At 45.9% G+C, this 13,006-nt stretch overlaps 1 protein-coding gene across 1 annotated transcript in view; it reads left to right on the forward strand.

Annotated features, from left to right (window-relative positions):
* The window catches only part of Atp6ap2 (ATPase, H+ transporting, lysosomal accessory protein 2), a 29,293-nt gene continuing 25,639 nt past the window's right edge, over positions 9,353-13,006 (forward strand). Inside the window, exon 1 of the mRNA NM_027439.4 lies at positions 9,353-9,529. Within this exon, the coding sequence (NP_081715.1) occupies positions 9,490-9,529 (40 nt within the window). The 5' untranslated portion in view covers positions 9,353-9,489. The remainder of the gene's footprint in view (positions 9,530-13,006) is intronic.

Below are 13,006 nucleotides of genomic sequence, written 5' to 3' on the forward strand. Positions count from 1 at the left end.
CAAAACAAAAAGACTAACCTCTTTAGTTACTGTTACAGCTGCAGAAGCTCTGCAGAGGAATAGGCTCAACTGTTTGCTTTCTATAAGGCACAATAAGGTTGCAAAGAATGTATGTCCATGCGTGCACATGTGGGTATGTAGATAAGATTTTACTGTGTCATCATTTGGTTCTGATAAAATTGGTTAGCTTGAAAATAACAAATTACAGGAACCACCTGGACTCAGACAATGGGATACTATGTAATTATTTATAAAAAGAATAAGCTGGAGAGCTGGCTCAGTGGTTAAGAGCACTTGATGCTCTTGAAGAAAAACTCGGTTTAGTTCCCAGCACTGACATGGTGGCATATAGCCATCTGCAATACCAGTTCCAGGGGATCCAAATGTTACTAAAAGTGGAATATACTTGGTTGAACAAGTATAGGAGGAAGTCTAGATAGAAAACTTAATGTTACTGCTAGAGAGTGTTAACAGAGGGAAGAAAGGAGAACCGTGGTTTTATCCATGTGCATTACTTTGGTCATATAGATTTTTGTTGGTTTTTCGAGACAGGGTTTCTCTGTATAGCCCTGGCTGTCCTGGAACTCACTCTGTAGACCAGGCTGGCCTCGAACTCAGAAATCTGCCTGCCTCTGTCTCCTGAGTGCTGGGATTAAAGGCGTGTGCCACCATCGACTTGGGGGGGGGGCATCATATAGAATTCTAAAATAAACTTGAAGGTCTAGATGTTCACTGGTACAGTACTTACCAAGTATGCACAAGGCCCTGGGTTCCACACCCAGTAGTGTGTGTGTGTGTGTGTGTGTGTGTGTGTGTATGTGTGTGTGTAACACACACATACACACACACATATAAAGAGAGAGAGAGAGAGAGAGAGAGAATAGCATTTTGGTGATGTTGTATAAAAATGTTTAGTCCTAGCACTTGGAAGGCAGAGGCATGCAGATCTTGTGCCCTTCTCTGGCCTCTGTGAAGACCTGCATTCTCTCTCTCTCTCTCTCTCTCTCTCTCTCTCTCTCTCTCTCTCTCTCTTAGTTCTCCCTGCAACCCAGGGTCTGTGCAGAGGGAACAAGAACTTGGACAACACATGACAAGCTCCAAGATTCCATTCTCCGTCCTCCGTAATGTCTGAGAGTAGCTGCTGTAAGGTATTCCCACAAGCTGAGGAGCAGGATTCCTGGTGTGCCCCCCCCCCGAGATGATAAGGGGATGCTGTGGAGGTCAGAGAGGGTTAGCAGAGAGGGACCACGGGTTTCCTGATGTTTCAGATGGATTGGCAATGAACAATTCACATTCACACACACACACACACACACACACACACACACACACACACACACACACACTACTGGGTGTGAAACCCAGGGCCTTGTGCATACTTGGTAAGTACTGTACCAGCAAACATCTAGACCTTCAAGTTTATTTTAGAATTCACAGTCCCTCAAGTGTGACCAAACTTCTAACATAAGAGGTGAGATTGTCATCTGCAGATGTGTCGATGGCACGTTCCAGAGTTACACAATGAAGTTACAGGAAAAGAAATGACACCCCTTAAAATCTCATTTTGGGTAAGTTAACAATTTTGTGTTGGGCTGCATTCATAGTTGCCATGGGGCTCGTGAGCCACAGGATGCATACGCCTGAAGGGCTTTCCACTTTTGGCCAACAGTACAGCAGTGCAGATACACAAGCAGCTAGCTGGAGCAGTGCGCTCTCCCAAGAAGGCTAGGCATGGAGGCTCCTGCTATTAAGCAATCAGGAAGTTGAAACAGGAGGACTGCTTACAAGTTCAAGGCCAGCCTGGACTGTTACAGCAAGTAGAGAGTGAAAGCCTGTCTCAATTTGTTAATTAATTAATTAATTAATTAAAGAAAATAGGAGCTGAAAGACACTTGTTGAAAGCTTTGTTTGTTTGTTTGTTTGTTTTGGTTTGGTTTTTTGTTTTGTTTTGTTTCGAGACAAGGTTTCTCGGTATAGCCCTGGCTGTCCTGGAACTCACTTTGTAGACCAGGCTGGCTTCGAACTCAGAAATCTGCCTGCCTCAACCTCCTGAGTGCTGGGATTAAAGGCATGCGCCACCACGCCTGACTGAAAGCTTTAAATAGCTGCAAAAATTGGGGAGAAATGGAGGAAATTGTGAGCAGGGTGATTAAGCAGAGTGCAGCTGAGATCTGATCCCAGGGACAGCAGCAGTTCCACCCTGCTAATCAGCAAACCTTTGTAGGAACACTGGCAGACAGCCACATGCTTCCAGAAGACCTGGAAAGGAAGGAAATCAGACTGTTGAAGGGAGAACAAAATGGGAAAGTTAATATAGTTAGGTGATGAGCTCCTGACAGAAACAGGCATGATCCTCTTGGGGCTCCCGTGAGTTCCTGCAGGAGCAAGGCTGGCCCCGGAGTTAGGGAGATATAGCTCAGTAGTAGCACACTTGCCTAGGACTGGGGAGGCCCTGGGTTCAGTCTTCAAGATTCTTAAAGGAGAGAGAGAGAGAGAGAGAAGGGAGGGGAGGGGAGGGGAGTGGGGGAGAGGGGAGTGTGGGGAGAGGAGAGAGGGGGAGAGGGGAGAGAGAGACAGACAGACACAGAGAGACAGACAGACACAGAGAGACAGACAGACACAGAGAGACAGACAGACAGACAGACAGACAGACAGACAGACAGAGAGCGGCCAAAAGTGAGCGAGAGAGTGCATGACCAAAATGGCTGGTTTCTGTAGGATAGGAAAGAGAAGCTGGGGAAGGGAAGGCCTGCCCTTGGGCTGGAGAGGTTTAGAACAGAGAGTAGCAGGATGAAATGTGCAGGGGAGATCTGCAGGCACTGAGTGAGCCGTGTCCCAGGTTTCTTTGGGACCTGAGAATGGTGTCTGGAGCCTTTGCCTCATCCTCCCAGCCAGGACCATAACAGCAGGAACATGGCTTCTCTCTTGCTTTTGCTTTCCAAAATTTCACAAAAATACATCTCAGCACTGAAATCCAAAGCATGCCTGGAAATCTCCAGTGAAAAGGAAGCTGGGTAGTGTAGTTTTTAGCTTTCCAGCCTGAGATATAAGAGAAAAAATAGATGAGGAGGGGATAGGAAAGGATACTAAGTTTCTGGCACACCTTGGAAGTTCTAATTTATGTGCATAACCTGTCTTAGATAAGTCAGCAGCTACATATGCATCTCGGAGACAGCAAATGGCTTTTGAGCCATCACAATTTGCTGTTGTTAGATACAAATATTGACAGGGAAATGGGCTCAGTAGATTAAAAAATGTACTTGCATAAAGACCTGATTATATCCCCAGCACCCACATAAAAGCTGGGCATGGGAGTGCATACTGTAATCCCAGCACTGAGAAAGCAGAGACGTGAGGGTGCCCTGGAGTTCACTAGACAGCTAGTCAATTTGACAAACTCCAGGTTAGGCAAGATTCTGGCTCAAAAAATAAGGTGAGCACGTGAAGAAGACACTAGATATAAACCTCCACACATGAATGCATGCATGAGCACACCCTCATTAGACACAACACACACACACACACACACACACAGAGTTGCCCACACACACACACACACACACACACACACACACACACACAGACACACACACACAGACACACACACAGAGAGAGAGAGAGAGAGAGAGAGAGAGAGAGAGTTGCCTACACATGGTATGGTCAGACCCACTAATTTTTGCCAATCTGGTAATGTGATGTGGCATCTGAGGGCTTCAAAGTTGCTTTTCCCTAACCAATACCAAGGTTGAGTAGTTTGTCATTACATCTAACCGCCTTTGGATTTCCTCTTTTATCAAGTGCTTCTTTCTGCAAGTCTGCTACTCGGTTTCCTAAAAGCTGTGCTGACTGAGTAAGACTTGTCATCTAGAAACTGCTTGTCTTTTCCATTTGGGGCTTGTATTTTTTACTAACTCTACAGTGTCTCCGTTCTTTGCTAAAGAACATTCTGGCATTTACAGAAAATTTGACAGGACAATAGAGAGATCCCTTATATACCTCACAGCCAGTCTTTCCTATTATTTGCATTAATATGGCCCATTTGTCACAGTTAATGACCCAGTGTGGCTACATTATCATTATCCAAAGTCATTGCTTTATTCAGATTGTCCTTTGCTGCTGCATGATTCCACCCAAGACCCCTCAGTACACTTAGTTATCGTGTCTCCTTAGGCTCCTTTTGGCTGTGACAGTTACTCATTTGAGTAACTTATTTTTTGGTGTCTTGACATTTTCAGGGAGGAGTGGACTGGCATTTTAGAGCCCATCTCTTAGACTGTATTCCAGGTTTTCTCTGTGGATTGGACTGGGTTTGTTAGTCACATTTGTGTAACAGTGACCTAATAGAAACAACCTACAGGAGTAAAACTTGATCTGGGATCCTGGTTTCTGAGCTATCTCGCGCCATTGTGGCAGGGAAGCCACTGCAGCAGGAACAGCACCATCCAGGACAGCTGACTGAGGCAAAGTCCATGGGTCTGGACCGGGGTTTGGGTTATTCCCTTTATGTGTGCAGTATTCACATGTGTGTGGGTATTCATGTGTTCACAGGTATTCACATGTATGTGGTGGTGTCCTTGGAAGCTAAAATAGGGCATCAGAAACCCTGGAGTCTAATTTGGCTATTAGGAACCAAACCTATCTTTGGTCCTTGGCAAGCTCTCTTAACTGCTAAGCCACCTCTTTAGCCCTAGCGCCCACTGCCAGTCCCAGTGTGAATGGCACCTTTTGTCTCCTGTCTCCTCTTAGGACAGTGGAGGCCTGGTCTATGCTCTCCCTGGCCTCAGATGAGGGCTTGTGATGGAAGGTTTCTTGTAAGATACTACTTTGGTCCTCACTGCACACATTGCTCTGCCACATTCCCACCTGTAACCGTTTCCATAGAAAGGTGAACTGCACGTCACCGGTTCTTCACTAAAGATCGAACCAGAGGGCTGTGTTCATAAAGCAGAAATGCTGATGAGTCTCTGTGCCCTTGAGGACATTTGCCTTCCCCTAGGTTTCAGCTTCTCCATCTAGGCTACAAAGAGGAGGCTTGCTAGAACAGTGTTTATCCTGCTGAATGCTAACGCCTCTTTGATACCTCAGCTGAAAGGAAGCCTTTGATGTAAAAGACTCACAAGTCAAAAGAAAAAAGGTATTTCTCAAGACAGAGAATAGGCATGAAGTTAACAAGAGAGTCTTATTTTATATTCTAATCTGCTTATATGTTTTTACTATTTCTCAAATTAAAATGAATCAGGATGCCCTAGGATTTTTTTAAGAGCAGAAACGGCTGTATGTTTCTTCCCCTTGAATTTGTGGGAGCTTGGTTCCACTTTACCTGACTGTACTGGCTAGTTTTGTGTCAACTTGACACAGCTGGGGTTATCACAGAGAAAGGAGCTTCAGTTGAGGAAATGCCTCCATGAGATCCAACTCTAAGGCATTTTCTCAATTAGTGATCAAGGGGGAAAGGCCCTTTGTGGGTGGGACCATCTCTGGGCTGGTAGTCTTGGGTTCCATAAGAGAGCAGGCTGAGCAAGCCAGGGGAGGCAAGCCAGTAAAGAACATCCCTCCATGGCCTCTGCATCAGCTCCTGCTTCCTGACCTGCTTGAGTTCCAGTCCTGGCTTCCTTGGTGATGAACAGCAGTATGGAAGTGTAAGCCGAATAAACCCTTTCCTCCCCAACTTGCTTCTTGGTCATGATGTTTGTGCAGGAATAGAAACCCTGACTAAGACAAACTGGTACCAGCAGAGTGGGGTATTCCTGTGACAACCTGACCATGTTTTGGGGAGGTCTGTGGAAGGACTTTGGAATTTTGGGCTTGAAGATCCATTCGTTGTTAAGAGCTCTGTCAGATGTTTTGTAGGAGCTTGGAAGATAATGTTGAGAACAGTGCAGAAGATGGAGGCCTGGCTTGTGAAATTTCAGAGGGAAAATTAAAGACTCTTTTCAGGGCCATTCCTGTTTTGATTGTGAAGATTCTGTAGTTCTGGTTAGCTGGGGCTGAAGAATCAGCTGTGATTAACAAGATACCAGAACTACTAAAGCAAAAACTTTGCATTACTGGGACTATTGATGCTGGTTAGCTGGAGCTAAGAAATTAGCGGTGATTAAGAAGAGACCAGCATCATTGAGGTGACATTTTCTGGGAAGTGTTTTCTGAGAGCACAGTGGCTGTGTTCCAGATATAGCCAAAGTTGTACATTGTGCTGTGGCTGGACTTGGTAATGTGTAAGGGTCACCCAGGTGGTACTGGTTTTGAAGGCATGAAGGAGTTGAGCAGAGCAGCTGAGGCTTGGCACTGTGAGAGGCCATGGAAGGCCATTGGTGAAAGTGCAGCCTCAGTTGCAATTGATGGCCCAGGACTGAAGGGGTCATGCAGTGTTTTGGAGATGCCAGTACCATGAGATGACCACCAAGAGCAGCAGCAGCAGTGGATTACAGGCATCTGGAGCCTAGAGGATGACGCGTGTGCTACAAAGGGCATGGCTGGAGAAGTGACCCAAGCCCTTGGAGGAGCCCAGAAGATCGTGAGTTGGATCCCAGACATTGGACGGTTGGAGATTGACTTTTGCTTTTGATTGTGACTGTGCCCTGATATTTTCCCTCTTGAAGGAAGAAACTGTTTTAGTGGAGCCCACAGTTAAGAGACTTTTAATTGTAAAAAGACTTTGGATTTTAGAAGATATTGGACATTTTAAAGGGATTGACTTTTAATATTAAAGACTGTGGGACTTTTAATGTTGTTTAGATCTTGGGGGTGAATAAGAAATTAAGGGTTGAGGCTTACTAGTGATGTGTTTGTGTGTCAAGTTGACAAGGGGTCAATTGTACTGGCTAGTTTTGTGTCAACTTGACACAGCTGGGGTTATCACAGAGAAAGGAGCTTCAGTTGAGGAAATGCCTCCATGAGATCCAACTCTAAGGCATTTTCTCAATTAGTGATCAAGGGGGAAAGGCCCTTTGTGGGTGGGACCATCTCTGGGCTGGTAGTCTTGGGTTCCATAAGAGAGCAGGCTGAGCAAGCCAGGGGAGGCAAGCCAGTAAAGAACATCCCTCCATGGCCTCTGCATCAGCTCCTGCTTCCTGACCTGCTTGAGTTCCAGTCCTGGCTTCCTTGGTGATGAACAGCAGTATGGAAGTGTAAGCCGAATAAACCCTTTCCTCCCCAACTTGCTTCTTGGTCATGATGTTTGTGCAGGAATAGAAACCCTGACTAAGACACTGACTATATCCCTAAATGAGATTCATTTAGACACATTCTTGCAGGGATACTGGCTCAAACCTGTTCTCCAACAGGCAACAAAATGGATCAGCATGGAATTTTAGTTGGTGTGCACAGAAGTGACCTTATGTTAAATTCTCTTTTATTTCTCTACTTATGTTGTGGTGTGTGTGTGTGTGTGTGTGCGCGCGCGCTTGTGTGATAGATGATAACTTCCAGGGGTTGGGTCTACCTTCCCACCTTGTGGGGCATGGTCTCTCTGGTTTCTGCTGCTATGTTGTGTACTCCAGGCTAGTGGGTCCTGGAACTTCCAGACCATTCTGTCATCTCTGCCTCCCATTTCAACCCAGGAGTGCTGAGATGCACAGCACCAAATCCAGATTGGTTCAGGGATCTAACTTGCATCTTCAGTGTTACACAGCTAGTGTCTTCACCAGTTGAGCCAACTCCTTGGCCCTTGAAAAAGAATTTTTAAAAATTTTTAAAATGTTTGTGGTAATCCTGGCACAGCTTATGCTTTTGAAATTAGCTGCCTTAGACATTTTGGTTCTAATATAATAATTTTACATTCCTAATAGAAAGACAACCAGCCCTTCATAGTCCTTTAAAGACACGTGTGCAAATTCTCTGTTGGACAAAAACACAAAATTGAGAGTTAAGAGCTTTCTGAGGTTGAGTGAGGAAGTCCAGAATGCTTTATAAATTGAGTGGCTTTGGTAAACATAGCGATTTCTAGAAACTGCCTTCTGAGTAAGGGGGCAGGGGTTGATTCCAGTTCTGGGGCTGGCTAAGTTTCACCTGGAGAACTAACTGCTGGAGGTGCTGCAACGCTTTGTTCTCCCGTAGTCAGTTCCAAGAATAAAACAGCCATCTCCCCTCAAGGGCACCTATCTTACGTCTGTGTACTGAACACTGTCCAGCCATTTCCAATGGTTCCTCCACTTGTACTTAATGAATTGTAGTTCTTCTGTGTACAAGTCAAGGTCTTTTAAAAGAAATTATTTTCCTGAGGTATGGCTCAGTGGTAGAGCACTTGCCTAGATTGTGCACAGATCTGGAGTTCCATCCCCAAACGATAAAGGAAGGAAGGAAGGAAGGAAGGAAGGAAGGAAGGAAGGAAGGAACTAAAATTTTAGCTCTATCCTTCTATCCTATAAAATCTCTTTTGTCCAACTAAACATTTAAAAGTTCATCGGAAGAGGCATTTCCCTACCATATATGCTATACTCTTTCTTTACACTTTCCACATCCTCCACTTACATATTAAAATCATATTCATCTTTCAAGGTCATCAACTGAGAAGTTGTTTTCTAACCACAGATTATGGGCAATGTCACTTCTTGCCTTACATCATAGGTAAGAGGCTATGAGCCAAGGGATGATTTTGGTCTAATTAGTGTGTCTAGCCGTCACATAGCCTCCCTGAACTCCTTATTCAGATTAGAAAATATTAATTATTTCAGAACGAAATAATTAATATTCTATCGGATCACTCCTTGTGTACGCAGTGTTTGGAGGCAGAGTTGTTCAATACAGTAAATCAAAAAACAGGATACCCTGTTATATTTCACTTTCAGACAATGGATACTTCGTATATATAAAAATAAGTAAAACAAATATTTTAGACACACTAAAAATCACTCTTTGCAACTCAGATTCAAGCGGGAGTCCTATATTTTAAGTAGCATCTCTTCTAGATGGACAGGGGTTCCCCTAGGCGCCAGGCTTCCTTCCCTCAGGTACTCAGCGTCTGTGTACTCCAGAGAGCAAAACCTGAGCTAGCCCAGCGCTTTCCATCTGTCAGTCGCAGCGGGCGGGAGGTGCAAGACCGGGAAAGACCGAAGCCTGGGTTGAAAATCGTCACCGGAGGTTGGACAAAGAGTCCACACCCGGGAGTAAGCCTCACTGTGGGCTTTCGAGAACCTGCAACCAGTGGGGCCACCTGCTCTAACCGCGGGCCCTACCCTTCATCTCGTGACCGGTCGTTGTGGGCCGGCGGGACAGAACCGCCCTGTTCTTAAAACTCTTGACTCCTATTGGCAGAGCATGCCATTCATCACGTTCGCCTCCGCCCCAATTGCTGACGTCGACCAGGCTACGTCTCGCTCGTGTAGCGGCGTAGTTGGCGATTGGCTGAGACCTTGTCTTGGAGCGGCTAAAGGGGAGGGGCTTGGGGATCGGAACCGTCGGGAGCGCGTCACTCGGTCGAGCTGCAGTGCTCGCTTGAGTCCCGGCGTCCCTTTTCGTGTGGCTCATCTCCGCTTCAGCAACCGTGGCACCATGGCTGTGCTGGTCGTTCTCCTGTTCTTTCTGGTGGCGGGTGAGTAGCTGGGAAGCACTGCGGGAAGCTAGGGGGCGCGGGGACCCTGGGAGGGAGCGGCTGCTGGCGGGGGCCGCAGTGGGGGCGGTCTGGGCTTGGCGGCCCTCTTCGGGGTTCTGGACCTTGATCTGGCTCGGGCGGAGCGGCCTTGTGGTCTCTGGAGACGAGCAGGGCCACCTGGGGGGACTCCGGAGCTGACATCAGCCTTTGGGGGTAAAGGCGCGTAGCCGCTTAGGACCCAGTCCTCCCATTTGTCTGATCACTCCTTCCCTGTTCAAGGCCCTTTGGAGGATGGGTTTGCATTTCTTAATACACCGTTGAACCACAACCCACTACCAAGGAAAGGTTAGCTAACAATTTAGCTGCCGCTTTTTAGCTGCTGTCTTTTTTCCACCTTCATTTCTAATGGTTGTTATTGACAACGGGTGAACCCTTACCTCCCTCATATATACATATCAGGATGTGAAGTTGAGTCATCGTTTTTTAAATAATGATTATTTCTTAAGATGATCGCAATTTCTTAGTATTGATTTCAGTTCCCAATTTGAAGGATTTGGAGAGCAGGGTATGAGTCATGCTTTTAGGATCACATGTCAAATAAATGGTAGCTTTCTTAGTGGAACCTACCTAGGCTCTCTAACATGGAATAAGAAGAATGGAAATGAGCTAATATTTGGCCTGTGGCTTGAGTATCATGTAGTAATGCATTTCGTTTACAGTAATCCTTAGAAGAAAGTATTCCCATTTTGCAGAGTATGAATCAAGCTGGGTATGACAAGGGGAATATGTATCAAAGCTGGGCATGACAAGGGGAATATGTATCAAAGCTGGGTTTGAAGACAGACAGATCAGTTGACTTCCAAGAAGGGGATGGATGCCTTTCCACTCTGTGTGTGTGGCACAGGGAGTGCTGTGTGGCAACGTGGGAGTAGTGGGACAGACGCTGAGCTTGCAGACAATAAGATACAATAAGTCAAGTGAAGCCAGGCATGGCGGTGCATGCTTTTAATCCCAATACTTGGGAGGCAGAAGCAGGTGGATCTCTTGAGTTCGAGGCCAGCCTGGTCTACAGAGTGAGTTCCAGGACAGCCAGGGCTACACAGAGAAACCCTGTCTCAAAAAAAAAAAAATCAACTGGAGAGCACCTTGGGGAGGAATGGGTGTTTTGTGTCAAAGAGATACCTTGTGCCTGTGCTGTGTGAGATGCTGGTCCTACTTTTGGAATGGCAGTTGAAGTGAAAAAGACCTAGTAATGGTTTTGAGCACCAAACCTCTTCTCTGCCCTGGAGGTGCCCAGCCCTCTGTGTTAATAGTTAACATATATTTCAGGCCTCCAAAGTGTTAGGGTCTCCTTCATTGTTGTTGGTTCTGGAAAGGCCATTCTGATTTAATCAAGATACTTTGGGGATTTTTCAAGGTACTTTGGTAACTGCTTGCCACAAAAGCATGAGGGCATGAGTTTAAACCCCAGCACCTGTATAAATAAGCACCCGTGTGTGCTGATAATCTCAGGGCTGGGGAGGTGGAGGTGGGTGGATCCCTACAAGTTCCTTGCTGGCCACTGTAGCCTAATGGGTAAGTTTCACATTCCAATGAGAGACAGGGTGGACAGTTCCTGAGGCAAGACGCTGCAGGTTGACCTCAGATTCCACATGCTTGCACATACATCCATGTGTCCGTGTACACACACACACACATTGGGAGAATTCTTTTGTTTTAATTTGGTTTAAAAGTTAAAAACGAAACCTTTCCATTGACACTGTAGTTCAGCTGGACATCTGTATCCTGCCTGCCATCTTATGAAGACCTAGATGTCCCTGACCTCAGAGAGATCTGCCTGTCTCTACCTTATGAGTACCACTGTGTTCAGCTCTATGACATTTTGAGTCAGGGAGGTCTTGGTTTTTGGTTTGGTTTTTGTCTAAGGTAAAATAATTATTTCTCTCCATGGTCCGGACATGCTAGCCTTGCTAAAGTGGTTTAGTTCATATAACAGTTGTCTGAGCTGCTGGCTCTTGTCAGGTGTCAGTACAGTGTTATTTTCCATGGTGACTAAGCGTGATTTAGTGGAAAACATCTTTAAGAGCTCAGATTTCACTGTTTGCTTTGAAACAGTGTTAGGGAACTAGAAAGAACTAGGGAACCTGGGCTATGACTACCAAGTTCCGAGGCATATTTGAAAAAGTTCAGATTTTAGCCTGGAGAAAAAGGACCAAGAGCTAACACATGGTATTGGTACAGATGCTTGTAAAGGAGGGAGTTGATTTTGGTCTCTGATGTCCTGGAGACAGAAGTAGCCCATATCCCTTTTTTAAGTTGATTGATTTTGTTCCATCATTCATAGAAGCTCACTGCACAAGATCGTGGAGTCTCTGAGGAAGGGACACTAACTCCCTCTCGAAGACAGACTGGAGAAGCTCAAGGAATGTCCCCCAGGGGAGGTGTCTCCCAAGAAGATTATAGGAAAGGCTGAGGTGGGGGAAAGAATTCAAATGGAACAGTGTGTGCATGTGAGCACAGGGTAATGAGAGCAGAAGAGCAGGGGGCTTGTTGAAATCTTAGAAGTCAGCTTGGTGAGCTGGCCAGGGGACATTGTTTTCCCAAAAGACTCTGGGCAGTGAGCACAAGCATTTAAGCCGAAGGGTGAATAAACAGATTTGTATTTTGGAAATATGAAGAGAAAACTGGAGCTGAGGGTAGTATGACAGGGTCATAGGCAGCCAGCTGCAGCAAGCCTGGTGAGGGATGGCCATGGTAGTGGGGGGGGGGTTGGGGGTTTGAGGGGTGTCAGGAAATAATGAGGAAAAGAGCAGCTGAAACCAGTGGATGGTTGGTTGTGGAGTGGCAGAAGGGCTTAAAGAGGAAGCGTTCAAGCAGCTAAATGGAAGAGAGACTGTAGAAGTCTCTGGAAAGCTAGTGAGTCCAGAATCAAACCAACTGTTGAGTTTGAGGGGGCAGTGAGACTTACAAAGAAATGTCAGTGCTGAGTGTGTAGGCCTAAGACTGGGGGAGAGCTAGACGGGGCTAAAAGCCTGGGAGCGGGCAGTGTATCGGGTGTTTAACCCTTAGGGGTAGATAGGCTCAGTCAGGGAGCATGGTGTAGAATTGAGTCTTCCGAGCTTTCAAATAGAGAGTATGCTACATGATTCGGTTGGGTGCTGGGAGGATATACTAGAATTTCCTGTATGTGGGGTGCTTTTAAGCCTTTTATTTTAAATAGGAATGGTCAGATGTTTTAAACTTGGGTTTATATCATGATTACATTGGGAAGAACATTGTAGAGGTTAAAATGTTTTATGGGTGCTTTATCATACAGTACAGATTTGTAATCAATGATTGGCTCTACATGTATATCATATGTATTATAGAAACAGGTAGAGAGAACTGGTATCCGAAGCCCAGCACCATAGCTCTGACGGGTGGAACAGGAGGAGAACGTGGCAGGAGTCAGAGGAATTGGAAAGAAAACCAGGGGCC

The sequence above is a fragment of the Mus musculus genome, chromosome X, assembly GCF_000001635.26.
Source record: "Mus musculus strain C57BL/6J chromosome X, GRCm38.p6 C57BL/6J".
NCBI classification, from domain to species: Eukaryota; Metazoa; Chordata; class Mammalia; order Rodentia; family Muridae; genus Mus; species Mus musculus.